The 26,373-nt window shown below is 54.7% G+C and overlaps 2 protein-coding genes across 7 annotated transcripts in view; both read left to right on the top strand.

Moving 5' to 3' along the window:
• The window catches only part of CLTCL1 (clathrin heavy chain like 1), an 83,636-nt gene extending 67,352 nt beyond the window's left edge, over positions 1 to 16,284 (top strand). For 2 of the 6 annotated variants that reach the window (XM_039868353.1, XM_039868358.1), the window contains 11 exons: positions 456 to 620; positions 2,329 to 2,436; positions 4,412 to 4,579; positions 4,662 to 4,811; positions 8,378 to 8,509; positions 8,879 to 8,989; positions 9,270 to 9,440; positions 12,636 to 12,857; positions 14,229 to 14,304; positions 14,813 to 14,852; positions 15,069 to 15,602. In XM_039868353.1, the coding sequence (XP_039724287.1) occupies positions 456 to 620; positions 2,329 to 2,436; positions 4,412 to 4,579; positions 4,662 to 4,811; positions 8,378 to 8,509; positions 8,879 to 8,989; positions 9,270 to 9,440; positions 12,636 to 12,857; positions 14,229 to 14,304; positions 14,813 to 14,832 (1,323 nt within the window). In that variant the 3' untranslated portion in view covers positions 14,833 to 14,852; positions 15,069 to 15,602. Of the gene's footprint in view, positions 1 to 455; positions 621 to 2,328; positions 2,437 to 4,411; positions 4,580 to 4,661; positions 4,812 to 8,377; positions 8,510 to 8,878; positions 8,990 to 9,254; positions 9,441 to 12,635; positions 12,858 to 14,228; positions 14,305 to 14,812; positions 15,603 to 15,982 lie in introns of those variants that run through there. The other 4 variants (XM_039868355.1, XM_039868354.1, XM_039868356.1 and 1 more) reach the window with 4 other exon arrangements.
• Positions 15,799 to 19,543, top strand: SLC25A1 (solute carrier family 25 member 1). Its single transcript, XM_039868360.1, has 8 exons — positions 15,799 to 15,804; positions 16,954 to 16,957; positions 17,043 to 17,181; positions 17,818 to 17,902; positions 18,050 to 18,154; positions 18,329 to 18,444; positions 18,526 to 18,599; positions 18,821 to 19,543. Exons 3-8 carry the CDS (start codon positions 17,050 to 17,052, stop codon positions 18,933 to 18,935), a joined length of 627 nt encoding a protein of 208 aa, XP_039724294.1. The 5' UTR covers positions 15,799 to 15,804; positions 16,954 to 16,957; positions 17,043 to 17,049; the 3' UTR covers positions 18,936 to 19,543.
• Positions 19,544 to 26,373: the final 6,830 nt, after the last annotated feature.

The following is a 26,373-nucleotide window of genomic DNA, read 5'->3' on the forward strand; positions in this document are numbered from 1 at the left end:
GTCAAGAGAGGGTTCTCGTGCCAGGATTCCACGGGTGGCAGTTCTCAGATGGTGACTGGCTGTTGTCTTGAGAAACACTAGGGCCCCTAGCAGAGGAAGTTAAAGAAAGCTAAAGCTGTCCGGGGATGAGGAAGATTTGTTGAAGGCAACAAAGAAGGCCAGTGGGTGACCCCTGGCATGAGATTCCCAGTCTGCAGGCATTAAGTGGGGCGGAAGGGACTGGGATGCAGGAGATGACAGCGAACACACGCAGGAGCAGGCTGGTGGAGAGCAGGTCCGGCGGCCGGAGGCATGTCGTCCTCTAGGATCTGTGCGATGGCCCAGGCTCCTTTGCGGTCAGAAGGTCGTTCACCTCCTCTGCAAACAGAAAATACCCCTGATACCTAGGAACTTCAGACCAGCTTGGGGAAACCTTCCTGTTCAAGGTCTCAGCAGAGATCCCCAATTGTTCATAGGTTGGAGACCGCTGTTATGAGAATGGAATGTACGAGGCCGCCAAGCTGCTGTACACCAGTGTTTCTAACTTTGCCCGCCTGGCTTCTACCCTGGTCCACCTCGGGGAGCATCAGGCAGCAGTAGACAGCAGCTGCAAGGCCAACAGCACACAGACGTGGAAGGAGGTAAGTGTGGGATCTCCAGGAGAGCACATCTGCCAAGCCTTCCCTCCTTGTCCTTCCTCCTGTACTCCACACCGCCGTACCACACAGGACACATCTGGATGCCTGCCTCATCTCGGCATTGGTGGGTGCAGCAAAGACCCCAGGTGTAATGCAGGAGCTCCAGGCCAGGAACCTGCACCTGGGATATTCCAGAAAAGCCACCGGGAAGGACCAGAGGGGTATGATATGCCGTTTATTACTCACAGGGCAGAGAAGCTTTAGCAGCAGCTGGTCAGAGCTGCAGGAAAAGGCTGCTGCTGACCAAGAGCAAGCAGTTTTTTATGCACACAAGCAGAGGGAGGGGTTCTCTCATTGGGGAGCAGGCACCATCTCAGGAGAATGGGAGCAAGATATGCTGCTTGGTTCCAGAAGCGGATAAAGTCCATGGGAGCAGGCACTGCCAAAAGCTCTTTGTGTACTGCCTTCCTTGGCCGCTGGCCGGGCTGCTATTAGTCTTCTGAGTATGCGGAGGGACTGTGTTCTGAGTTAACCCTACCACACCAGGGAACCCCATGTTGGACCATTCAGTTCCCAGAAGCCATCTTAATAGCATAGGATTATCAGTATTATAAGTAATATCATACCTTGAAATATTTTTTAAAATCACATCACCTTATTAGCATAATCAGTGTCAATTGACATTGATCTCTTGTGGTAAATTGGTAGGGCAAGTTGTCTTGACGCTCTCTGAAAATATCAGAGTCATCTGTGAGTGGAAAAGTTTGTAGAGATGTGTAAGAGATTTAACTTCAATGAATCTCTGAAGCATTGTTTACTAAAAGATTAAAATCAAATGTCCAATATCAAGACCTTGGTTAAATAGTGTATATGTCGCACCTCTACCCTCTGTTTGAAATGAATGGACAGAGTTACAGGAGAGGATGTTCCAGTATTCTGTGAGAAATAATGTAAGTAGAATGTTTATTATAATTCCATTGCGTGTGAATATGTGAAAGAGATCTGGTGGGTGCTAGTGTATATATCACACAGGAAATAGGGGGCAAAGGTCATGTCTTGAGGAAACAGCTAATCTCTGGGTTGTGCCTTACCTACCATAAAAATGTGGTATATGTAGCAGATGGGGAGGTAGGGAAACTTCACGAGAAGCTAGTTCTAATTGGGGTGGGCGGGGGGTGTCTTTCTGGTCAGCCCTGAAAGGCCCCTCCTGCATTCTTTGGAGCAGAAGCATCTTTCAGCATGGGGGTTTACTTCTTAACACTTGTTATTAAGTGTACATATTATACAGTGCCTAAAACAAAAGCCCGGTTTAAAAATGATTATTAAAGCAAGCTTCTCCTGTGCGAACGGCACTCAGATGAACATGACAGTTATTCTTGAGCTTTGTTAAACCCTTTTCAAACTGCAAACCTGAAATTCCAGCATCACTTTCCTGTCACCTAAATGGATCTCCACATCTTAAGGCTTAGAAGTAATGTAGAACTCTCATCTCCATGGTGTCAATCACTCCTGTGGCCTGCAGATTAGAAATGTCAGTATTTTTTCTCCCTGTCTCATGCAGCTCACCTTAGTTATTTACTTGTTCAGAATCCAGCTTTAAAAGCCCTGTTTGCCGGTGTTTCTGCATTTGCAGTTGCATCCCTGGTAGCCGCTGTCATGGTGCTGTGCCTCATCTTGGGACGCTCATGCTCTCTGGTATTCTCTCTCCTAGGTGTGCTTTGCCTGCGTGGACGGGCAGGAGTTCCACCTGGCACAACTGTGTGGTCTTCATATCGTCATTCACGCCGATGAGCTGGAGGAGCTGATACACTATTACCAGGTAACTAATCTCTGGCCAGAGATCATCTCTGCTGGCAGTGGAGATGACAAGTGACACCTAAACACTGAAAATAAAGGGGAAGTCCTTCCCTTTGTATGTGTTACATGTGAAAGCAAAGATGAAGCATTGTCTCTGTGGGAAAGTCCTCTCATGTGCTAGAAAACTCCTCTGTATGTTAACTCAGTTTGGTGTGTTAGATATGCTGGACCTCATTTTGTGTTTTTAAAAATATTCTCCCTTTTCTTGTGTCCTTGGACCTTCAGAAGCCCAGTCAGTGGTGTGCACGTGGAAACAACCCTTGGGTAACTTGCCAAGAACATTGAGCCAGTCATGTAGTAGAGCCATGAACCCCAGGTCCCCAGAGGGTCTGATTATTGAGTGCTGGAGAGACAGGCACATGCAAGGGTCCAGGAGAGGGAACCTCAGGAGACCTTTGGAAGGGTGGGGGCTCTCCACATTGACGTTGTAGTTATGCTTTGCTGTGGAGTGTTTGACACACGTCAGGATGTTCAGGGCCTGGTCCTCTACCCATGGGAGTCTGGAGCTGTGTGGTCATACCACGTGGGGTCACTCAGGACAAACTAAAGGTTTGACTTTAGTAACTCAACAGAGTTACTATTCCCATTGAACTTGAGCCTCTGCCTCCCTCACTGAGGGAACTTAGTCACAGGGCTCAGGAGGCCTGTGAGCCTGTGGAAGTGCATACCACTGAGATCTAAAATGTCCAGCTAGGCTTGATGACTTTTCATGATACATGCTTTTTTGTTCCACAGAAGCTTGAGAATAAAATAAACAGGGAAAGTAATAAAGCAGTCTAAAGGCTGACAATAGAATACTTCATTTGTTCAGCAAATGTTTGATCACCTACTATGTGCTGGGCACCAGATAATGGTTATCAGTGAACAAAACAGAAAAACCCCTTATTCAGTTGAATTTACATTTCACAAGCTTGAAAGGCAACAAACATAATGCTTGAAGGTGATGAGTTACAGGGGAAATGGAGCAGGTTTGGAGGCCAGGAGTGTCTGGGTGGAGTTTCATAAAGGAACTGTGAAGGTGACATTAACTGAGAGGGTGACGTTGAGCAGAGACCCAGAGAAATTGTGGGGCCTGGTTGTGGAGTTGTTTGAGGAAATGGTCAGCCACCAGAATGAGTCCAGTGTTCAAGAAGGGCCCTCAGTGGAGTGGGGGGTGGGGTGCAGCAGAGGCCATCATGAATGACTCAGGCTGTCCTCAAGATAGGGCACAGGATCTGAAGGGCAAGGAGACCTTTCTGGCTTGCATGCTGAGAACAGACTCTTCAGGGGTGGGCAGAAGGAGGGGCAGGTGTAGGCTGGGAGAGCAGCTAGGGTGGTGGTGATGGGGGGGATGAGAAGAGATTAGGTATGTTTTGAATATACCACGAACTTGATGTGCTAGTGGATTGGGTATGGGGTGTGAGAGAAAAGTCAGAGATAACTCCATTTATTTTTAGTTTGAACTGGAAATAGAGAGTTATCAGTGAACATGGGAAGACTGAAGGTAGGGCCTGTGCAGAGAAAAGGACAGGAATTTAGTTTTGAACATACTAAGTTTGAGTTGCCAGTTGAATGTTCACGTAGAGCTGCCAAGTTGGCAGGAGAGAATAAGGTCCGGTGTTCACTGATGAAACCCATCAAGAAATAAAATGGGAGTCATTAGCATAGAGAGGGCGCGTAAAGACTGACTGCAGTTATCTGAAGTGAATAAAGAAGAGGCCACAGATGGAGCCTGGCCTCCCACATGAGTTGAAGTAAAGTAGGAAGGAACTCCAGAGACATGACTTGCCAGAGTAATGGGCACCCAGGAACAAGGTACATGACCAAGAGAGAGTTGAGGCTGGACATAAGGGTTGCAGCCGTCGTATACCTTCCCTCCCTTGGGAATGGCTCTGCCATAGGGAGGCTGCAGCCAGGGGCATTTACCCTGACCCCAAGCATGGCTATTGGTCTGTCAGGATCGGGGCTACTTCAAGGAGCTGATCTCTCTGCTGGAAGCAGCCCTGGGCCTGGAGCGGGCCCACATGGGCATGTTCACAGAGCTGGCCATCCTCTACTCCAAGTTCAAGCCCCAGAAAATGCCAGAGCACCTGGAGCTCTTCTGGTCTCGTGTCAACATCCCAAAGGTAATCTAGCTCCCCTGGAGGTTCTGACTGCCACATGCACGCATGGCACCAGCCCGACCCTCGGCCACGGCCGTCCCACCAGGTGCTGAGAGCTGCAGAGCAGGCACACCTCTGGGCAGAGCTGGTGTTTCTCTATGACAAGTATGAGGAGTACGACAATGCTGTCCTCACCATGATCAGTCACCCTACTGATGCCTGGAGAGAAGGGCAGTTCAAGGACATCATTGCCAAGGTAAGAGCACCTGAACACCGGCTCCTGCCAGCTTCTGCCAGGCCTGTTTCAGTGTGCCGCCCCAGTGCATGTTTGCACCTCTGCACAGGAGGTGGTGATTCTGTCTGCACAAAGGGCACTGACACTTGGGAAAGGTATTGACTGGCCTAGGACCTCACAGCTAGGCCGAGAGGGCAGGGGGAGTCAGTGTGCCACTGCAGCCCCTCCTGCTCCTTCTGCCCTGCCTGCCACTCCAGCCTCCCAGGGCCACACACTCCCTACCATGCTCCCATGTGGAGCCCTTTGCAGCTGGACCTTGCTGTTTGCTCTTCCTTCTACTGTGTCAACTCAGGACTCCGAGCCGCAAACCCGGTCTATCACTATTTCCTGCTATATTTTTTTTCATTTTTCACCACCTGGCAATTTTTTCCTTCATATCTCTTCCCCAAAAACTGCCAGCCCCAGAGAAGTGCAGGCACCTGACAAAGGGGCAGTAAATGCCCACCAGGTAGAGGCATGAGCCCAGGTCTGCCCCTGAGTGCCCACCCTGCCCAGCCATGGCCACCTTCCTATAGCCTAGGTTGGCTAAAACCAGCCACCAAAAAACTATTGGAAGGTGTCAGGCCTGGGTGCAAGCATCACACAGGCCTCTGCTAGTTTGTTCTTTTGGCCTCTGGACTTCTCCTTCTCTGTGAGCTCTGTGCACACACATTAGGTGGTAAGGGATGAAGCTCCCTATCTTCAGTCTTCAGGCTTTTTGCTTTGAGTGTCCTCATTTTGTCCCAGTGGCCTTGAGCAAATAATGTGCCCTCAGGTCTCTCCCATTTGCTATCTACCAGTGAAGGGAGAGTTCTGACTGCATGTTCGTCCCACTGCTCCCAGAGTGGGCCATGGGCTCCTCTCCTCTGGGTCAGGGACTCGTTTGCCTTCTGTTCCACCTATGGCTGCTGAGGGCAGGCCTGGGTGTCGGGAGTTCCCAGCCAGGTCTCAGCATCCACCTTCTCTAGGAGCTGTTAGAAGGAACAGTCAGCCCCAAGGTCATGCGTGTCTATGCTAATCGGCATGGTCGCGTGTGAAGTCTGGCCATCTGAAAGGACCTCCTGCCCTGAGTGGGGTCTTCTGGTTGCTGGTAGAAGGGTAGGCAGATCACACATTCTTGTACCCCAGCACAGGTGAAAAACATGCTAGAAAACCCATACCTGATCAATTCTAGTCGTCTTTTTTACATTTAGTTCCTCTGATTTCAGGATGCATTTAAAGCTGATGATATACCATGGTTGGGGTGAGGTGGCAGTGCTTTTTATTTCTTAGAGGTATCTGGATGGCGTAGTTGTCCAGGCAGGTGATGCATCTCCTAAGCTGCATGCAGTCTACCTTGATGGCAGTCAGGATCAGCAAATTACTGAGGAGAGGTGGAGGTCGGCGTGGAGTCTTAGGTCCAATGACACACAGATGAGACCATGTCGTGTGAGAGAGCAGTGTTCGTGCAGCTGACAGCTGAGTCCTATTCTTGGTGTGACACACTGATGCCTCTGCCTCCCTGCCATGTGGGAGACAGGCTCCTGTCAGCTTCTACGTGGAGAAGAGGCGAGGTAGAGAACACTAGCTGGGGACATTGCCCACACTCTGGGCACATGAGAAGTGGTGTTTGGAATCCCCGTCTCTGGGCTGGCCGGTGGAGGGCTGAGCACGGGCCTTGATGATACAGATCAGAGTTGTATCCCAGCTCAGCCATTTGTTCTCTCTGTGACTTTGGGCTGGTGTCATCACTGTGAACCTCAGTTGCCCCTTCCATGAAGTGGACATAATGTTTCCTGCCTGCCAAATGATCAATGATGATCTGCATATAATAGGTGTTATGATACTTTTCAGGTGTCAGAACATTCTGGCTGGTCACCCTTGAGCTCATGACAGAATCTCTGAGCCTCAGTTTTCTCTTCTGCGAAACAGGTACCCTGTCCCAGGTCCAAGGCTTCATGAAGATAAGGTGTGTAACATGTGCACCATGGGCATAGCGGTGGCTGTGGCCTTGCTGGTGCTCGCATCTTGGTGCATTGCTCTAGAGGAGGACACCTCGTAATCACTAGTACCCTGACAGGAGCAGCTGTTACTCTAGAGGGTCATGAAACCGCTACATTATTAGGGCACCAGGTGCCTCTACATCAGCAGCTCAGCCCAACACATGTCCATGGACCCGCCCACCCAGAGTGGCTGGGCTGGCTCTTGTCCAGCCTCATCACTGCAAAGGGAAGCATGCATGGCAAGTTGTGCTCTGTTAAGCTGTCCATCTGGAGGGATACGGGGTACTCTGGCCATACTTTAGCGAAGGCCACGTGGACTTGTTTAAAAGGCAGGGAAAGCAGGTTGTCCCATGCGCCTCAAGGAGGGAACCCCTTTGACCACCATCACCTCTGCCTGCAGAGGGGCAGAGCCTCTCCAAGGACACAGGACACACCCAGGGAGAGCCGCAGTAAGATGGGCCTGTCCTTTCACATGATCCTCTCTCGCCCCACAATCAGCCTACAAGTGTTGCTAACAGGGACTTGCTAGTGGGGCTTAGAGGAGGCAACTTACCACCGAAGGTGAACTTGAGCCCCTCAACCCTGCCCTACATCCTGACAGCCCCTTCTGCTTGGTCTAGCCTGGAAAGGGCTGACCTGGAAGCACAACTGGTTCCAGAACTCTGATGCGAGCGTGCCAGAGAGGGTCACCATTCTCCCCTGCATCCATGGGGCAGGCACTAGGGACGCTGCAGCTCACTAGGTTAAAAACTGTGGTGACAGTGAGTGCTCTGGACTAAGGGGGCATGCCCAAGTCAGAGTGAAGAGGAGGGTAAGGCTGTCAGGGACCAGCGAGAGTATCAGTGACAACCGGGGCTATGGACAGCCTCTTCTTCCACTTTTTGATCTGCAGACATCCCTGCGCCTAACATTGCTGCCAGCTCACCTGAACCCAGTGTGGCTAGAGGGCTCCCGCGATGCCCATCCCTCCACCCAGTATACCTCTAGTATCTCATGCCCTGTGTGCACCCCTGGGCCTCCACACACGTCCTTCTAGAGGGCAGGAACCGCCTTGCTCTCCGCAGAATGCCAGGTCCTGCAGTCAGCTGCCTGGAGAACAGCCTTCCCAGGGAGGAGCACAGGGTCCGCCCAGAGCGCTCAGCCCTCCTCTCCTGGCCGGGCCGCCCAGTCTGAGGCACTGGGGCTGTGATAGGACGCATTGCTCACAGCTCAACCTGAACCTCCTGAGGAGGGCTGGGGAACCAAAATCCACATTATGGTTCTTGGATATATTCTGGCTTCTTATCCCTCATTCATTCACTCAGCAGGTACTGGCTGAACATCGGCCGGTTCAGATACAGGGTGGGTGCCAAGGTGAGGCAGTAAACAAAGGCCTGCCTCTTCTTAGGGCATCAGGTGGCAAGTGCTGAGGAGAAGAATGTCACAGAGGGGTACATTGGGAGGGCTGCACAATCTTCTAAGGGATTGTCACGACCAGAAAGAAGTGCAGTAAATATGCTGTATCTGAGGCAGCGATGGGGCCATGAATGGCATGGCTGACCCCACCTCTGCCCCATCCACCTGCAGGTTGCCAACGTGGAGCTCTACTACAGAGCCTTGCAGTTCTATTTGGATTACAAACCTCTGCTCATCAACGACCTGCTGCTCCTGCTGGCACCCCGGCTAGACCACACCCGGACTGTCGACTTCTTTTCAAAAGTAAGTCAGCCAGAACCCCAGGTTCAGAGAAGCGTGTATTGGGTCACGGTCATCTGAACAGTAGTACCTTAATAAACCATTTTTGACATTGATCCGTGGATAATTTAAAGATTAAGTATATCAAACTGATACAAGTTTCAGATACACCTTTGCATTCCAGCTAAAATGTTCATAGATGAAATTGGTGTCTGCTGAGTAACCCAGGTGGCCCTTTCTGCATGATAGCACATAGGGCTGGTCAGTTCTATGTGTCCAGAAGGAGAGCTGGGGCTGGGCTGTATGTACAGCCCATCAGTGTGTCATTGGGCTCCCAGCCCAGCAGTCCCCTGAAGACTCGTGTGAGTGCTCTGACCCTTCTCCCAATGTCAGGCTGGCCAGTTGCCCTTGGTGAAGCCTTACCTTCGGTCAGTCCAGAGCCACAACAACAGGAGTGTGAATGAGGCGCTCAACCACCTGCTGACAGAAGAGGAGGATTATCAGGTGGGTGTGGGGGAAAGACCCCTTTCAGAAGGTGGCAGTTCCTCCTGTGCTCCAGGGACCATGACACTGGCCTTGGGTGCTCAGGAACTAGAGTCCCTCTCTGCACCTGCCAGTGTGTCCTCAGCAGGTTGCCATTGCACAGGAAAGGGTGTGGGCCCCAAGGAGCACTGCAGGTACATAGAGGCCTTTTTGAGGCTGAGGTGGCAGCAACTGCCACTGAGTAATGCCCAGTGCTTGCTCCACCATGGCCCTCACCCACGGAAAGGCCATGTCCTCCTAGGGTTTGAGAGCATCTATTGACGCCTATGACAACTTTGACAACATCGCCCTGGCACAACAGTTGGAAAAGCACCAGCTGATCGAGTTCAGGCGCATTGCCGCTTATCTGTACAAGGGCAACAACCGGTGGGCCCAGAGCATGGAGCTCTGCAAGAAGGACCGTCTCTACAAGGTCAGTCCCAGTGCCCTGCCCACCCCTGTGTGCTTCCTGATGCTTGGCGGGGGTGGGGGGGGCCTCATGGTGGGGATAGAGAAGATGAAGTTAAGGGGGCAGCATTTTTAGAACACGAGGTGAGAGGAGCAATCTAGAGGATCATTGTCTGTCATTAACTTACAGTGCTCAAAAATTATTTGGATCGAAAAATGTGCTCTCATATGTCGATTCTTTTCCCAGCAGTTATTTGTGAGTTTCACTCTCCCTAAACACAGTGTGGCAGCATTCATTTTGCTCCAAATTTGCTTTCTATCGAGATTGTGGAATTAAAAACACCTAAGTTAAAGTCATTTTCAAAGTACTTCTTTCTGCCGTTTAATGGTGGCTTGGCACCACCCTTGGGTCCAGATCTGGGTCCAGGCAGGCATCTGCTGGTCAGAGTGGGCTGCTGGAAAGATCCCAGGCCCGGAAGGCATTGCCATCACTGCCTGGTGTCTCCCCAGTGGGGTAAAGTGCAGTTGCACAAGAGGGCCCTTGTGTAATATGCTGTATGGCTAAACCGATTTCCATGTGCCAGGAGCCCCTGGAAGCCACTCCACAAGCTGTGAGCTTGACTTGAGGGTGTGACTCCCAGAGCTGTCCTCAACACTCCTGAGTACCTTCTCCGGATACTTGACAGCTGCCACCCTCTGCCCAGCACAGGCACCTTTCTCTCACAGCATATGGGCTAAAGCCAAAGACCCTTGACATCACAGCACGTGAGCTTCTCCCCAAGTTGTCACCTCTAGTTTGAGACTTATAGGACATCTCACCTACAGTGACAGTGTTTGTGGTCCTCTCTAGGATGCTGACAGGGCCCCTGTAGAGGGAGCTAAGAGGAAATGTTGCAGAAGCTCTGGGACCACATGTCAGGGTTTCAGGTGCTGGCCCTGGAAGGCAGCAGCAGAGTTCTGACATATGGAAAGGAAGCTGTACCTGGCCAGGGTGCGTCACAGCTGCCTTGTTCTGACAGTAGTACACGCCAGGGTCTTGGATGCACAGGCTCCTCACAAACAGGCAGGCAATGAGCAAGCAGTGCTGTGAGCACATCCAGAGAGGCACCCATTCTCCTTCCGCCAGCAGTGCCACTCAGCACGGCGAGTGCCAGGAAGACAAAGCCAAAGGCAGAAAGTGCTTGGCATACTTACAAACACAGGGGTTCTCAGCCAGGGGTGACTTTGACCTCCATTGGACATTTAGTTGTCACGCCTGAGGGTACAATGCTACATCTAGTAAGTAGAAGCAAGTGTGATGCTAAAGAGCCCACGTTGCACACCCCCCACACACACATGTACAAGTGTCAGCAGTGCCCTCGTAGCAGGCCCACTCTGGGTGAAAATCTTGGGAAGTCACAGCATGCCACCTCAGGGATAGTAAGCGGTCACCACTGGCTCCTGGGACAGTTGTGGAGCAGCAAGAAGCATGCTTTCCAGATTGCAGAGGTGGGATGAAAGCACAATGGGCAGTCAACCGCCAGGGGCGACCACCTCAAGGTGTGTGCACTCCACCTTGGAAGCCAGCTGAACAGAGGGGCTGTAACTGGGACTGCCAAGGAACCGCATGACAGGGAAGGTGTCAGGACATGGGCAGGTGAGAGCTGGGGCCCACACTCAGGTGCACTGACAGGCAAGAGATGCGTGGGCCCCTCATGCCCACAAGTGAAGAATAGAAGCCTGCAGAGGTGAAATCACAGGCCAGAAACAGCAGGGCAGGGGGCCAGAGCGGGGCCCTGGCAGGAGCTAACAGTTGTTTGGGAGGAGGTAAGGAGACTGCCCTTCTGGTGACATGGCCAGTGTGGTAATGAAATTTGAGAGGTGCGGGAGAATCCCGGAGTCCAGCTTGGTTCCAGGCTGTGGGAAAAAGGCACAGACTGAGAGGTCACCCGTGCGGCTCACTTCACCTGAGTCCTCTAGGAAGCTGCCAGGTTCTGGAAATGTCCATTTCCTGGTGATGTCGGTTGAAGTTGTGAGAGTTTGTGAGATGGTCCCCACGGCCTGTGCAAGGAAGGAAGAGCCCACTTTTGGGTACAAATCTGGTTTGAATACAAACCAGTCAGGAATAGGGCCAGATGGACTGGAGAACAGAGAGCAATGCATCAGCATCAGAGGACTGGGAAGACATGACCTGAAAATATCCTAGAGCTTTCACTTGAGTCTCCACTAACTTTGACGAAAAAAAGAGAGAGAGAGACCTGGTGCCTTTGTAGAAACAGAATGGGTATGAAGTGGAACTTGCAAACAGAACAGCAAGCAGGGGGAAAGGATTCTTCCTGGAGGAGGGTCAAGGGGGTGCCATGTGCTAGCATACAGAGCTTTGGCTCTTGTGTCAGTCTCCAGAGGAACCTGAGAGCCTCATGTCGGAGATGACCAGGTGGGCTCAAGGATCATTGACCCCGGCAGCAGCCAACAGTTGTCTCTGGGTAACAGCAATCACAGTTAGTGTGCAGCCAGATAGTCTTTGACACCAACTGTGCCTCCTATCAGCTGAGTATGCAAAGGGTGGTTGTGGAGACTGACACAGCTGACACACATCTTGGTGACTTAAGATATTCAGTTCTTACCTTGGTGGCAAGAAAATAGAGGATGGGTATAAAAATCACTAATTTACTGATGACTACTCACTGGGTGGATATGATTTTTTAAATTATGTTTTAGTCTAAGAAATTTACAAATATGAAAAAAAGTGATTAGGGATTTTTAAGGGACTTTTATATTAGGTAAAAATGGCAAAATGCTATTTCTTGAGCACTAACCATGTCCCTTGTAGCTGCTCCATGTTGAGTCTGAAAGGATAGAACTGGCTGTTGGCCCAAGCACAGTGATTCTGGCTTTCCCAGCAGGCCCTGCTGACGCTGTCACCACTCCCTCGGCATGCTGTCAGGCTCTGAGGCTGGAGCCTGTTTCCCAGGGCATGTGCACCGTGTGTGCCACCTCTCTCTGGGCAGTTCAGCCGTTCTGTGAAGGCAAGCTTCCAGGACCACGCTCAAGGCCTTCCTCGGCCCTCCTGGAGGTGGTACTTCCTCGACTAGAGGGCAGCTGAGGCACAGGCAACCCTCTTCAAGTGAAGGGAGGGCCTTCATGGAGCTTGGCACTGGTCCAGTGTCCTGCCAGCCCAGAAAGCGTCTCTGGTGGCAGATGGCAGGGCAGCTGAGCCGTGCATCTGCCTTGGTTACAGGACGCCATGCAGCATGCTGCAGAATCGAGGGATGCTGAGCTGGCTGAGAAATTGCTGCAGTGGTTCCTGGAGGAGGGCAAGCAGGAGTGCTTTGCAGCCTCTCTCTTCACCTGCTATGACCTGCTTCCTCCAGATGTGGTCCTGGAGCTGGCCTGGAGACACAACTTGGTGGATCTGGCCATGCCCTACTTCATCCAGGTGATGAGGGAGTACCTTAGCAAAGTAAGTACCTGCCCTGCTGTGGCTCCCTGGCCCCTGACTGTGACTCTGTCTCTGGTCTGCAGAGGCCCACTGGGGGCAGCCCAGTTTGCCCACCCAGCCCAGGCTGCTACTGGGAGAGGCCTCTTGCCTTCAGGCTTGAGTGGTTTTCTTGCCAATGTTAACCTCTTCTAGAAAATCACCATGGAGAGTGGGCGCTGCATAGAACTGAGCACTTGCCCTTGCAGTCGTTCTGCCGCACACCGCTGGCAGGCAGGGCATGCAGTGTACTAGCCCACAACCTAGGGCCCAGGGTTCCATGAGGGCCACCTACCTCTCAGCACCAGCTATTGGCCAGCGGAGGAGCACTTAATACAGATGTTAACACATAGTAAGCCTTTAACACCTTAACAAGGGAGGCATTCCACTCTACAGCTGCAGACACTGGTCCAAAGCTGACAGGTGAAAGAGGGTGCTCACATCTCCCTGGCCCAGGAGCCATACTCATGTCTTGGCACATCACTTCTGCCACTTTAGATGTCACTTGGTGTCCCTAGTGTCCCATTCTGGCTTTCTCTGCAGGTCGATGAGCTGTTTAACAATGTGGCATGGCAGTGTTTGATTTTAACTCCTTGTGTGTCGAAGCCCTAGGAGCCACTGTCTAGGCCCTAGCTATCCTGCTCCTTCCTCACCTCAGCCCAGGTCCCATAGAGAGAAGAGGAGAGGAGCACAAAAGGCTGGCATCAGAGCTCTCTCTGGTGCTAGGTTCCTGGCACTTGGCTTGATCTGTCCCAGAACTGAGTGCACATGGGGCATCATTGTTTCTTCTTTCTTAACCAAGTGCTTGTTCAGCACTTGGTGAAGCCTCAAGGAAGGGCAAGGTGCAGCTTGTCCTCAGATGGCTGTCATGGCCCCTGCCACTCAGGTGGTGCATCCTCCCTGCCAAGCAGAGGGTCCCAGGTGGCAGGTGACTAAGTCTTCTTAGGAGGAGTGGGCAGCCTGGACTGCCTGGAAGTAGAAACCACTGCATTATCTTGGTGGTGTACCTGTGTCCAGAGGAGGACTCAGCCCTGTATAAGCCATGGCACACTCACAGGCTGCAGTCACAACCTACTGCTCCAGTTCACCTGGCGGTCAGTTACCCACTTGGAAAGTACTGGGCTGGAACAGCAGCTGGGGTTCATCAGGGCCCTATTGGGCACTCCTATCTCCACCTGGTTATAGAGACTTCATCTTGCAGAGTGAGGCAGTGGTCACTGCTGGTGCAGCAGTACCCCATGTGTCTATCCTCAGCTCTAACTCTCCTGAAGGCTATGTGCTTGCCTCCCAAATTCACCTCCAGCCCCAGACTGCATGTGGCCCATCAGGCACTCATGTGCTCTTGCCTCTTGTCAGGTAGACAGACTGGATGCCTCGGAGAGTCTACGCAAGCAAGAAGAGCATGTAGTAGAGCCTGCCCCTCTCCTGTTTGGTAGGTGACATCCCATAGCCTGTCCCCTGTCTCCTAGGGTGGGGAGGCAATTCACACTGTCCTTTTCCTGGCTGGGCCTCAGATTGAGGTAGAAATGGACAGGGCAAGGGATGGAGGACTAGAATAGCTACCAGATGTAGAAAAGGTCAGTTATCCAGGAATGTTAAAGAGGCACCCACTGTCCTCCCTGCTTTAAGGGCAACTGCCTTCATATGCCTAGCAACTGTCTTGCCGTAAGCTGCTGCTGTGTGCCACCCTGCCTGACCCCTGACAGCAAGGCCATTGTTGGCTTTGCACTTGAGAGCCTGCCTGGATGGCCTGGCCATTGAAATCATTTAGTGTCCATTGCACAGAGAGGCTATTGGGTCTTAGAGTGCATTTGCAGCACTAACACACACAGGCCCGAGGGTGTAATGTGAGCACACAGCACGTGAATCTCCCACGAGCTGTGTGCTCCTTGGGAGTCATTGTGCCCACTCTCTATTAATGCCAATCTGGTTTTTTTTAGATTTTGATGGGCATGAGTGAGACCCAGCCAGTTGAGCTAAGTAAGTGTCCCAGTTGTGAATGAGCTTACCCTCTAGCCCGGCCAGCCTCTGGGGCTGGCCTCACCACAACAGCTCCCACAGTCCTTGCTTCCAAGCACCTGCTCTCCTTTCCTCAGCCTCTGGGTGGTCTGGGCTGGTCTGCAGCCCTGCTTCTTGGGCCCCTCACCACTCGGGGGCAGCAGGATCCCTGCTCACTCTCTGCTTCTCCCTCTGCAGGCCAGTAGCTGATGCTGACAGCTGGCCCTGCTACAGGTCCACACCCTGCCAGCTTCCCCTATGGCTATGCCACTACTCCCACCTTTACCCAGCCTCCTGTATACGGCTTCAGCGTGTAGTGGGTGCTCAGTGGCAACCCTCCCTCTACTGAGTTATTAACCTTTCCAAGGAGTATGCACCCCAGAAGCACAGAGGACCCAGATGAAAGGCGGGGACACCTGGATATTATGTATTTTTGCTGGGGCCCAATGATGGCAGCCACTGAGCCATCCCAGAACCTGGGGAGGTCAAGATAGCCCCTGACTACCCAAGAAGACCAGCTCTAGACACTAGGCAGGGAGGTCGACTCAAGTCTCCAGACTTTCTGGCTAGAGCCAGGCATCCTGGGGAGTTCTTGTCTGCATGCAGTCCCCGGCGGGGTTCAGTCCACACTGGCAGAGCTGCCCCCAGGTCATTTTGCAGACGCACCTGAACAGACCTTAACCTGGCTTTGAGCCTCCTGCGGATCATGAATATTAAAGTCAGTTTATCAAGGCAAAGCTTTCCTGCTTGGTGCTGGTGTGGGTAGGAGGGGACAAGTGATCTGCTGGGACCTCCCGGGGCGGGGGACCTACGTACGCCCAAGAAAGCTGCCCAGGGGAATAACAGCAAGGGTGTATTGGGGGTCTTTTCTCGACCGAGTGCACTGAACGGAGCTCTGAATCCCGCAAGGGGAGTGGTAACCGCTCTGCCGATCGTGTGTTAAGGCCAAACCCTCAAACAGCAAGAATGGGGCTAGTCCACGTGTCTCTCCACCCCATTCTGTGTGGGTCCTGCCGTTCACGGCAGTCATGGGGATCTCGAGCCCGCTCCTTTTCGCGCTCGGCTCCGCTCCCTGCCCAGGCGGACTTAGGAGACTGCACTTTGACCCACAGCTCTGGGCCAGGCGCAGCGCCGCCTCCCAAGGACCCCGCCTCCGGCCCCGCCGCAAGTTGTTGTCAGGAGACAGGCCTCGGCCATTGGCTGGGCTGTTATCCTCGCCCCGACCTCAGTTTCCCGGCCGACATGGGGCGGGACGGGGGCGGGGTCCTGCTCGGACCACGCGGGGCGGAGCCCGGGAGCTGACGCGACCGCCCCGCCCCCGGATTTAACCGGCTGCCGCCACCGCCTCCGCGGACAGCGCCGAGCGCAGGAGGCTCGGACCCGCGGCCCATGCCGGCCGCCCCGCCTCCCGCCTCCCCGCCATGACCAGGCCTCGCGCTCTGGCGGCCGCTGCGCCCGAGTCCGGAAAAGCCAAGCTAACGCACCCAGGGAAGGCCATCCTGGCAGGTGGGCCCCTCGGGGACTTAGACCCCTGCCCACCCGCCCCACAGTCCCAGCCGCGCTTCCGGGCGGGCCACCAACGCCAAGGCCCCGCCCCACTTCCGGGTCGGGCCGGGGGCGCGGTCCTGGCTAGCGGGAGTTTTCCCTGCTTGTCGCCCCTCCGAGCCTTGCCCGGGCAAGGCGGGTGGGGTGTGGGGACCTGGGCGGGCAAAGTCTAGGACGGGGAAGGGGCCCGGGCGGCGGCGGGTTGAGCGGCCGGGCGGCGGGATGTCTCAGGGTCCAGGTCTCTGATTCCCGCAGGAGGCCTGGCGGGCGGCATCGAAATTTGCATCACCTTCCCCACCGAGTACGTGAAGACGCAGCTGCAGCTGGACGAGCGCTCGCACCCGCCGCGCTACCGGGGCATTTGTAAGCAAGGGGCGGCGGCGCGGGACTCTGAGGGGCGGGCCCCGGGGTCGCGGGGGTCGCTCACCTTCTCCTCCCCCAGGGGACTGCGTGCAGCAGACGGTCCGCAACCATGGCGTCCTGGGCCTGTATCGAGGCCTCAGCTCCCTGCTCTACGGCTCCATCCCTAAGGCAGCAGTCAGGTGAGGCGGGCTTGGGGCGGGGGCGGCCACGGAAGGGGACACGGGCAGCGGCAACCCCTCTAACCCCACTTTCTCCCGCCCCAAGGTTCGGGATGTTCGAGTTCCTCAGCAACCACATGCGGGACGCCCAGGGACGGCTGGACAGCACGCGGGGGCTGCTTTGCGGCCTGGGTGCCGGCGTGGCCGAAGCCGTGGTGGTCGTGTGCCCCATGGAGACCATTAAGGTGGAGAGGTTCCCTGCAGCTTCCTCCAATCCCCAGCTGGGACCAGTGTACAAGAATTAACCCCCCACACACACCCTTCCCCCCACACACACACACCCACCTGCCCCCAGGGCTGAAGGGGACATCCAGGGCCTTACAGCCACCCTGATAGAACAGGAATCCAACCAGGCCAAAGCATGCAGAGGGGAGCTGAGGTGGCAGAGACTGGAGTAGTCTGTGCCCTGTGGAGACCCTGCAGTGGGGAGGGTCCAGCAGGATGGGGGCAATGGGAACTGCCTGAGGGGCTGGGTGCAGGAGGTCTGCAGGATGGGCCTCCTCTGGAGGCTGAACTCTTATCTGGAAGACAGTGGGAAAATGGTAAGTTTTATAAAAACCACATAAACAAAAAATATATGTGTTTGCTGCCAAAGCCGTGGGCAATACCAAGAAATATAACTACAGAGGCTCTTTAGTGAGGGTGGCCCTCTTGTGTCTTTGCCCTCAGGTCCAATAGTGGCCTTGAGTGCCTCTGTTTCCAGGTGGAGAGCTCCACCTCCAGCCCTGGCCTGACTTTGGTGGGCTCTGAGCCTGCAAGTCAGGGGGCTAAGTGTGCCCTTGTGACGTCTGGGAGCCAACTTCTTTGTTTCCTTCTCTCAGGTGAAGTTCATCCATGACCAGACCTCCCCAAACCCCAAATACAGAGGATTCTTCCATGGGGTCAGGGAGATTATTCGGGAACAAGGTGAGCCATTCAATCATCCTCGTCAGGTAGGGTCAGGGACCTCAGCCAGGATGGAAAGAACTTGCACTTCCCCTTCCTGCCTGGGCACTCCTGTATGCAACTTTCTCCAGGCCTCTGTGTAAGTGTTACTCCCATGCCTGCCTCCAGGGCTAAAGGGAACATACCAGGGCCTCACAGCTACCGTGCTAAAGCAGGGATCCAACCAGGCCATCCGCTTCTTCGTCATGACCTCCCTGCGTAACTGGTATCGAGGTGCGTCTGCGGCCCCAAGACTCCACCTCCAAACATTTTAGGGCCTCCCTCCAGGGTGCTGTGCCCCCCACCAGGGTTGCCAGCTTCATAGTTCTGGTCCATGCTCCTCAGCCTTCAGAGCTGTCCCCTTTACCTTCCCATCACCCTCTGACTGCAACCGCCACTCACATCCAGGTGATAACCCCAACAAGCCCATGAACCCACTGATCACCGGGACATTTGGAGCTATCGCGGGTGCAGCCAGTGTCTTCGGAAATACTCCTCTGGACGTGATCAAGACCCGGATGCAGGTGAAGTGGAGCTGGAAAGGGGGAGAGGAGCTTGGGACAGGTGCTGACTGCTGAGTCCTGTATCATGCTGATGTCTTGCAGGGCCTAGAGGCACACAGATACCGGAACACTTGGGACTGCGGCTTGCAGATCCTAAGGAATGAGGGGCTCAAGGCGTAAGTGGGGGAGGGACAGGGCTGTTGTCTCCACCCCAGGCCCTCCCTGTCCTTCTCCCTGGGCCTCACCCTAAAACCCCTGCCCGTCCCAGGCCATCCCCTGGAAATTGTTATCTTTAGACCCCTGTTCTTTCCCCTCCAACATCTGAACTCACCCCCACTGTCCAGGGGCAGATCCTTACCTGACTCCTCACCTATGTCTTTCTGCTACCCCACTGCAGGTTCTACAAGGGTACTGTCCCCCGCCTGGGCCGGGTCTGCCTGGATGTGGCTATCGTATTTATCATCTATGACGAAGTGGTAAAGCTGCTCAACAAAGTGTGGAAGACAGATTGAGCCCCAAGGGTCTGCATAGGGCCTATACCAGGCGACTCCAGACCAGCCCCCTCTACCCTTTCTCACGATTCCAATGCAGTCGTGCCAAATGTCCCCTTCTGTCCCTCGCACTCCGTGCCTGGGTCTGTCCCCTGTGGCCATTGAGTCCATGTGTCTCATAGTACCGTGTCCCTTGCGTTCTGTATGACACCCCCCATTGTGTCCATGTTTCCAGCTGAGGCTGGGTGTCTTTCTGGCCTGTGAATCTGTGCTCACTTGTCCATGTGATTACTTACGATCCACGTGCCTGTGTTTCATGTTCTGTGTCGTGACACTGTGCCCCACTTCCCGGGGTGCCCGTGTGGCCTGGGTCCACAGCCCTATAGCCATGGCTCGGTCCCAGCCCGGTGCCTTCCACCCTGGGCAGCAGGGGCACCCGCCCCAGCCTACCACAGCTGCCTCTGGGCCTCAGCCTGGCCTCCCTGCATTCCAGGGGCTGCATGCCCCCCGCTTCTCCCGCCACTGGCCTTAACTGGTCCTTGGGCCCTCCCTCCACCTGGGACAGGATGGCACCCGCCACTCTCAGGACCACCCTCCCAAGGCAGAATAAACCGGATCCTGTCACAGTCTCTTGTCCCTGTATCGGGCCCATTTTTGGGTGGGCAATAATGGCCACTTCTCTGTGAAGATCAGGCCTACCTCTCACCCAAGGATACTGGCTAGGGGATAGGGAGCCAGGTAGTAGGCAGGTCTGAGCTCCACCTAGGCTTTGTCTGGCCTGTGGCTAAGATCCTGTAGGATTACCTGGAAGGCAACACTGAGTGGGCAGAGTGGAAAGCTGGCCCATGCCCTTGGGAAATGATGCTCCTGGACTGTTGTCCCTGACCTGTTGCTAGGCCCACTTACCTTCCTGGTTTATCTTAAAGGGTCTGCTTGAGGGCAAGCGCTTTGTGGGACATTGAATTTCTGGTCCCCTGAGCCTGTGAGCGGGGAGCCCTTCCTCTACCCAGGCTGGGAGACAGCTGACCTGGGGCAAGAGAGAGCAGATCTGCCTGACTGGTGCTCTAGGGGCACCTCACTCCACAACTCTGGACCTCAGGGAAGTATCCCTCTTGGGATCTTTTCAGGCACAGGTGGGAGCCCAGCATCCCATGGAAGCCAGAGCCCTGAGCTGTCCTTGGGATCCCTCCCTTTCCCCATGAGTTTAGGAGCTGGGAACCAAAGCCCATGAGCCAGGTGAGAGAAAAGTGAGAGGATGGGAAAAACTAGTATCCTCGGCTGTGTGGAGACAGAAAGTTCCTTCCAAGTGACTCCGTAAAAGTCATGCAAGGGTTTGGCTCAGACTGGAAAATAACTTGCCAATACAAGGTCCCATCCTTGGAGCTGCTCCTTTTAGGGGTGAGTGCCTCGCATAGCACTGGGATCCCTGGGGCCTAGGGATCCAAAGGGTCTGGGGTAGATCTGAGAGCCAAGTGTGGACTTAGGGAGCAAGGGGAACATGGTTTTTAAAAAGTGGGCTGTGTGTTCTTGGTGTTCACAGACTTGCCAGTCTTTGCTGTGGTGGAGGAAAAAGGACCCAGCTACAGAGTTTATCTGCCCACAGGGGCCAAGGACTATCCCACCGCTCCACACATACACCAGGGCATGCAGGAACCCTGGAGGGGCACCAGGGCTGGAGCCTCAACCCCAGGCCACCAGCTCAGCCTTAAGCTTTGCCGTAGAGATAAAAGCAAGTGGTAGACAACGCTGGCCCGCAGCACAGGCTACTGAGGTTAGAGGGGTAAATGGACCCCCAGGTACCTGCCCTCCAGGCTGCAGCATTGGTGGGCATTAGCAGGTACAGAACCCTGGCCTTTCATTTGTTCACTTGGGCAAATCACCTTTTTTCTAATCTATGACATAGGGTGACAGCAACCCACCCCAGTGGGTTACGAGGATGAAATGATGTAGTCCCTGTAAGGTGCTTAGAACAACATTGAACAGAGTAAGCCGGCACATGTGGTAGCTTTTTCTTTGGGTTTAGGAGGTAGTTTGTAGTCTTCAGAGGTTCCGGGTAGTTCCTAGAGCAGGCAAAGCCCAACAACTGGACCCTGAGGGGACTCAATGTCCCAAACACTCAACTCCAGGGATGGCATCCACTTACTGCACATCAGCACCCCAGAGTCCTGTCCCTGACCCCTTCACGAGAAGGGACTGAGGCTGTCCTTGGCTGAGAGTAGGGCCTGGGAACCTCCACCCAGGAGCAATCTTGACCCCATCCTTCTCTCCCCAGGAGAGCCATAGCTCTGGGGTCCTCGCTTACGCCACACAACACAATGTGGACAGTGGGTAGGTAGCCCAACCAGAAAATTGTGAACTGGATCTCAGTCTTCTGGGGCTGTGAGCAGAGTTGCTCTAGTGGAACACCTGTGTTTACCCGTTTCCTGAAGTAGGGAGCCTCGGTTCTTAGAGCTGAGGCTTGAGGGATGGGGGTGGGTGGGGAGGGATGTCCTGCATGCAAGAAAGTTTATGGTGTCTGGGCTAAAGGCCAACAAGGCTGGAGGGAAGGGAACAAATGGAGAACAGCTGGAGATGCAGATAGGACCCCGGAGGGAACCCAGCTGCATTTAAGCAAGACCCCAAAGGCAGCAGAGAAGAGGCCAGTGGCAGGGACCAGTGCAGACATGAGGCCACTGGGACAAGAACCATTGCCTGCTCTTGTGACAGTGGAACAAGGAGTGATGTGGGCAGACCCTCAAGTCTAGACGAGACTTCCAATCTGGTCACAGGCCTGTGTTGAAAAGAAGGCAGCTGTATCTGCCTATCAGAAGAGAAAGGGGCTGAAGAGTGTACAGACCCCAGATCAGCATATTTCGCCCACAGCCAGAACTTCTGTCTGTGCCTGGCTGGAAGCCCCAGCCAGCCTACATTCAGCCTCAGGCAGCCTTCACCACCTGGCATGGCCTCCAGCCTAGGATCATAGAATGTGTCCAGGTGGGACAATGACCTCAGGGCAAAGGAGCAGAGGGTAAAGTGGTGGTTGCTTCTGGGGCAGGGCTTGGCCAAACTCCAGCCCTGTCCTCACCACTATGGGTCTGAGGATGTCCTAGCCCCTCTAGGCAAAGGCCTTCAGGCAGCTGCCCTCAACCCCTACCCCGATTTCCTTGAACCCTCCCTCACTGGGTGACAGTAATGCACAGGTGTTTCCTAGGTTTTTCCATGTCCTTGTGTAGGTGATGAATGGCAATTAGAGCTTAGTACACACACACACAAACATTTTTTGTCACTCCTGACATGGTCTGTCTCCTGTAAGCCAACAGTTTTTTGAATTGTGCCTTCAGCCTTCACAGTAAAACGATCTCAGTTGAGGATGCCAGAGCATTTTCCTCATGGACTTTCTACTTACTACGTGTTTCTACAGATTCACTGGTGTGGGCGGGGGGGGGGGGGGGGGGGAAGGGGTACAACATCAGGGGGTGGAGCTCCTGACTCCTCAAGATCTGAGCCAGGGACTGGGCACACCAAGACAAGGGCGGAGATGCAGGCACAGTGGAGAACTGCCCACAAAGCACCATGGGAAGACCAGAGAACACTCAGGATCCATAGCCTAGGCTAACAATGTGGGTGACCCATGGAAAACATTGGCCCCTGCTATGGCCTTGTAGCTCACCTCCTCCAGCCCCTACCTGGCAAATATCCCTGAGAGCAACCTCCCCTCTGCTCAGATTGGATCAGGCCCTGACCCTGACCCTCCTCACCTGTTGTCACTTTTGTTTCTTCTGCTTGGCCAGCCACACCCACCTTCCACTTAATCTTCCATTGGCCAGAGCCTGACCTGGAGGCCCCACTTGGTCACAGGGTGTCATCTGATGTGACCTCGAGGGATAAATCATTCCACCCTCTCTGCTCCAAAGCACTACCGAGATACCTACAGTGGCCTTCTGCCCAACCCCTAGCTGGAAAGCACTGCCTCAAGAAGCTACTGGGGCTTTGGCAGTTTTTAAAGTTTACCGGGGCTGCTGAAGCTTTCTGACTAGCCTACCTGTCAGGCCCGTGGTGGGCCTACACAGACTGACTGCATCCCTGAGCCCTGGCTTCTGCTCTGCTGCCCATGACCTGGCGAGGATGACCTGGCAAGGCACTGCTGCTCTCGGTGCCCAGGAGACTCCTCCAGGGCTGTGACGGCCGGAAGCGGGGGATGGCGGGGTTGTGGGGGATTGTAAATCAACTACCGGCGACTGTGACCCAGGGGCTTACCCTGCGGGTTGGAGCAGGTCACGGGACAGGGGCTGTGTCTGTGAAGGCCGAGAGGAGGGTCGCCCCTCACAGTCACTTATTTGTGCTCCCCGGCCGACTGTTAAAGGCCGCTAACCATCAGGGCCTCTCTCAGCACTTGGCTTGGGAGTTCGGAGACTGAAGTCCACGGGGGCAGGAAGAACCCGGGAATATTCCAGAGCCCGTTTCTTAAGAAGGAGCCGAATTCCCCCGGGGACGCGACCTCCATGCCACGCCGAGCTTGGGCAAGAGCGGGAGGCATCAACGCTCGCTCCCGGAAGTCAAGGGGCGGTGCGCGCTGATGACGTAACGGGCGCGCGCCCGGCCCTCGAGCGGGGTGGCTAGGTTTTGCGGATCCCTTGGCGCAGGCACTCCCTCCAGGCTCGGGTTCTCGGCTTTCACCTCAATGCCCAGACCTAGTCTGCAGCCCCACAACATTTGGCCACTTCCCGGGTCACTGATGGCACCTGCACCGACGACCGACTGCCCACGCTGAGCGCTGCGGAGGGCGCCTCCTGACGCGCCAGCCTGAGTGGACATCCCCCGCTCCCGCCCCCACCTGGAAATGCCAGTTTTCCAAAGCCTTACTTCTCCCGCGGCAGCCTGCCACTTCCTCACCCCTAGACCACTGCACACTGCTGTTCCCTCTCCCTGAACGCTTTTCCTCACCCTCGACATTTACCCTGTAATTCGCGATGTCCTTCCGGCTCTGCCTGATCTATGTGCGGGTAGGGGGCATGTTCCTATTTCCATGCACAGCCCCCTTTCTGTGTTCTCAGACTTAATCTCCCAGAGGGCAGAGCCCGGTCGTATGGCTCAACCTGTGTCCCTCCACAGGGCCTGGGCTAGAGAGACTCCGGTCACTGCCAAGTGAAGGAAGGAAGGACTTTTAACTGTCTTTTCCTCCCTCTGCAGCTTTTGCTCCAATGTCCCCAGTCTCAGCCATGGCAAAGGAGATAGGGTCAAGAGATAGGGCCAAGAGGGCGCCATCGGCTTCTCCACTGCTACCCGCTCCCAATTCTGCCTGCCTGGCCAACTTCAGTCCATCCACCTGTTGCCACCCATTGGCTCATATAAGGCATGGTGGCCTTCCCACATCTCCATGGAGAATGAGGCCAGGGAAACCCCTATGGTGCAGGATCACCCCTCTGAGTCCCTCACTCTAGGACTCTGTTATTTGCAACCCAGGAGAAGGAGTTGGGGTTGTGTGGGTGTCCTTATAGAAGGCAGCAGTGAGCACAGGCTGTACTGGACAATGGCTCTTCCTGGATGGACCTTTCCTCCTCCCATCTAGCCCCATTTCTCAGAAATGCCCAGAGACAAAGGACCAATCTGGGAGCTACAGAGGCCCAGGCCTGCAGAGCCCCACCCTGTTCCACCTAGTGAGAGGTGGCTGGAGATAAGTGGTAGAGGAGGCAGCAGGTGGCATCACATCAGCTCTGTCAACTAGTGGATCAACAAACATGCCCCTTGGGGGTCCATACCCTGGGAAGGGACCCTCAAGGGAAAGTTGAAGAGTCTGTAAGAGGTGTTTTCTTGCTGTCTCTATCATCATCCTCCCCTCCCAAAACCCAGGCCAAGAGCTGCTTACTGGCCATGTGTGATGGAGAGGGGTGTGTGCCTTGCTGAGGAACCCAAGCTCATTGGGGAGGCTGACAGCCAAGGCCACAAAGTTAGAATGGGGAGAGGGAGGTGTCCTTCCTTCTGATGGCCAGAAGGGAAGGGTGACTTGGAGAAGGGGCAGGGCCATTCCTGATCTCCATGGAAGTCTGCGGGGTTTGCAAAGGCCAGAGCCAAGAGCTGGGCTCCACTCATACTTTGTGGACCAGGTCCACCCATCAGTATTGGCCTGACCGACTATAGTATTCATTCCACCCTCTGGTCCTCAGGACAGGGCTTGGCCTGGTGACAACCAGGGAAACCAAGAGCAGCCCCAGGATCTGGACTGCAGTCCCAAGGTTACCCTGCTGAGGTGTCCACTGCGCCCATTCCCTGCTGACAATTGAGCGGCCAAAGCAGATTAACCTGGGTGCTAATCCCCCCTAATGGCTTCAGAATCCCCAGCGCAGAGCGGCTAAGCCGGCCTTTCTCTGCGGCAGCGGCCAGCCTCCCTGGCGGCTTCAGCCCCACGGCCGCGCGATGCTATCTCGGCCCGGCCGGCCGTGGGTGCGCGCTAATCCTCGGCGCTTGCTTTCTTCCCCGTCCCACTGGAGATCGGGCCGATTGGCGTTTGATTACCGCCGCTATCGAGGGCCTCTTTGTGCGATAGGCCCTAAATCCCCTAATTCCTTGATAAAGAAGGCATTAAGCAGGCGTTTGCTGCAGAGAAAGGCACCGTGATGAAAGAAAGCAATCAGGGGAATCCTGATGGCCTCGCCTGCTGCCGGCTGGGGAGAAATGCGAGAAAGGGGGTGGGAGTGGACAGTGGGGGACGAGAGGGAAAGGTGGCCTCCACCAAGCAGAGGGCATCCCAAGTACCCATACTCCCCACTCCTTACATCTATCCTGAGTCTGCCTTCCCCAGTCCTGAGCTGCTCCCAGGACACCCTCCCATCTCCGCCCTGGCTGCCATCTCAGCTGGACGCTGAGGGACCACACACATCCCACTCCCCTCTACCTCACTCCAGCACTTGATGGAACCTAACCCCCAAACCAGCCCTGGACCTTGCTGAGCCTGACTTTCAGTCCTAGCCTCTGACTCTCCAAAGCCAGTGGTCTCTCAGGACTCTTCTGTACATCCATTTCCCCATGGCCTCTGCTGTTCCCCAAGCCTCTCCTGCACCCTTCCCTCAGCTCTGGCCCTCCCCTTTGGCACTGACCCATTTTGACCAGGCCTGGAAGCAGCCAGGCCTGCTCTTCAATCTGGGAAACAGAAGTGATGGCAGCCAGGAGCCACTGGAATTGTCAGGGAGTGTGTGCTGGTGGAAGGAGCCTGAGATCTCCAGTAGAAAGCAGGTGGAGTGAGCTGGGAGGGCCCCTGAGCCGAGAGAAGCCAGGCTGGCTGTGAGCTGTGCTCATTGGAGGAGCTGACCTGGAGCCTGGGCTGCTGACAAGAGGAGGCTGATGCCCCACTGGGGTAGATTGGCAGAGGTAGCAGAGTCCAGAGGCTGGAGGATCGCGGAGATGGGCAGGTGATCCTCTTATCCTGATAATTTGAAACAGGAACGCCATGATTGGATTTGTGTTTGCAGAGATCACTGCCTCT

This window comes from Pteropus medius, unplaced genomic scaffold, assembly GCF_902729225.1.
Source record: "Pteropus medius unplaced genomic scaffold, Ma_sr-lr_union100, whole genome shotgun sequence".
Taxonomy (NCBI): Eukaryota; Metazoa; Chordata; class Mammalia; order Chiroptera; family Pteropodidae; genus Pteropus; species Pteropus medius.

Excerpts from the sequence above, each read along its gene's own strand:
- SLC25A1 (XM_039868360.1), top strand. The coding sequence starts at position 17,050 with ATGTTCGAGTTCCTCAGCAACCACATGCGGGACGCCCAGGGACGGCTG. Across the intron at positions 17,903-18,049 it reads GGAGATTATTCGGGAACAAG|GGCTAAAGGGAACATACCAG; the intron begins GTGAGCCATTCA and ends GCCTGCCTCCAG. Across the intron at positions 18,445-18,525 it reads TGATCAAGACCCGGATGCAG|GGCCTAGAGGCACACAGATA; the intron begins GTGAAGTGGAGC and ends GATGTCTTGCAG.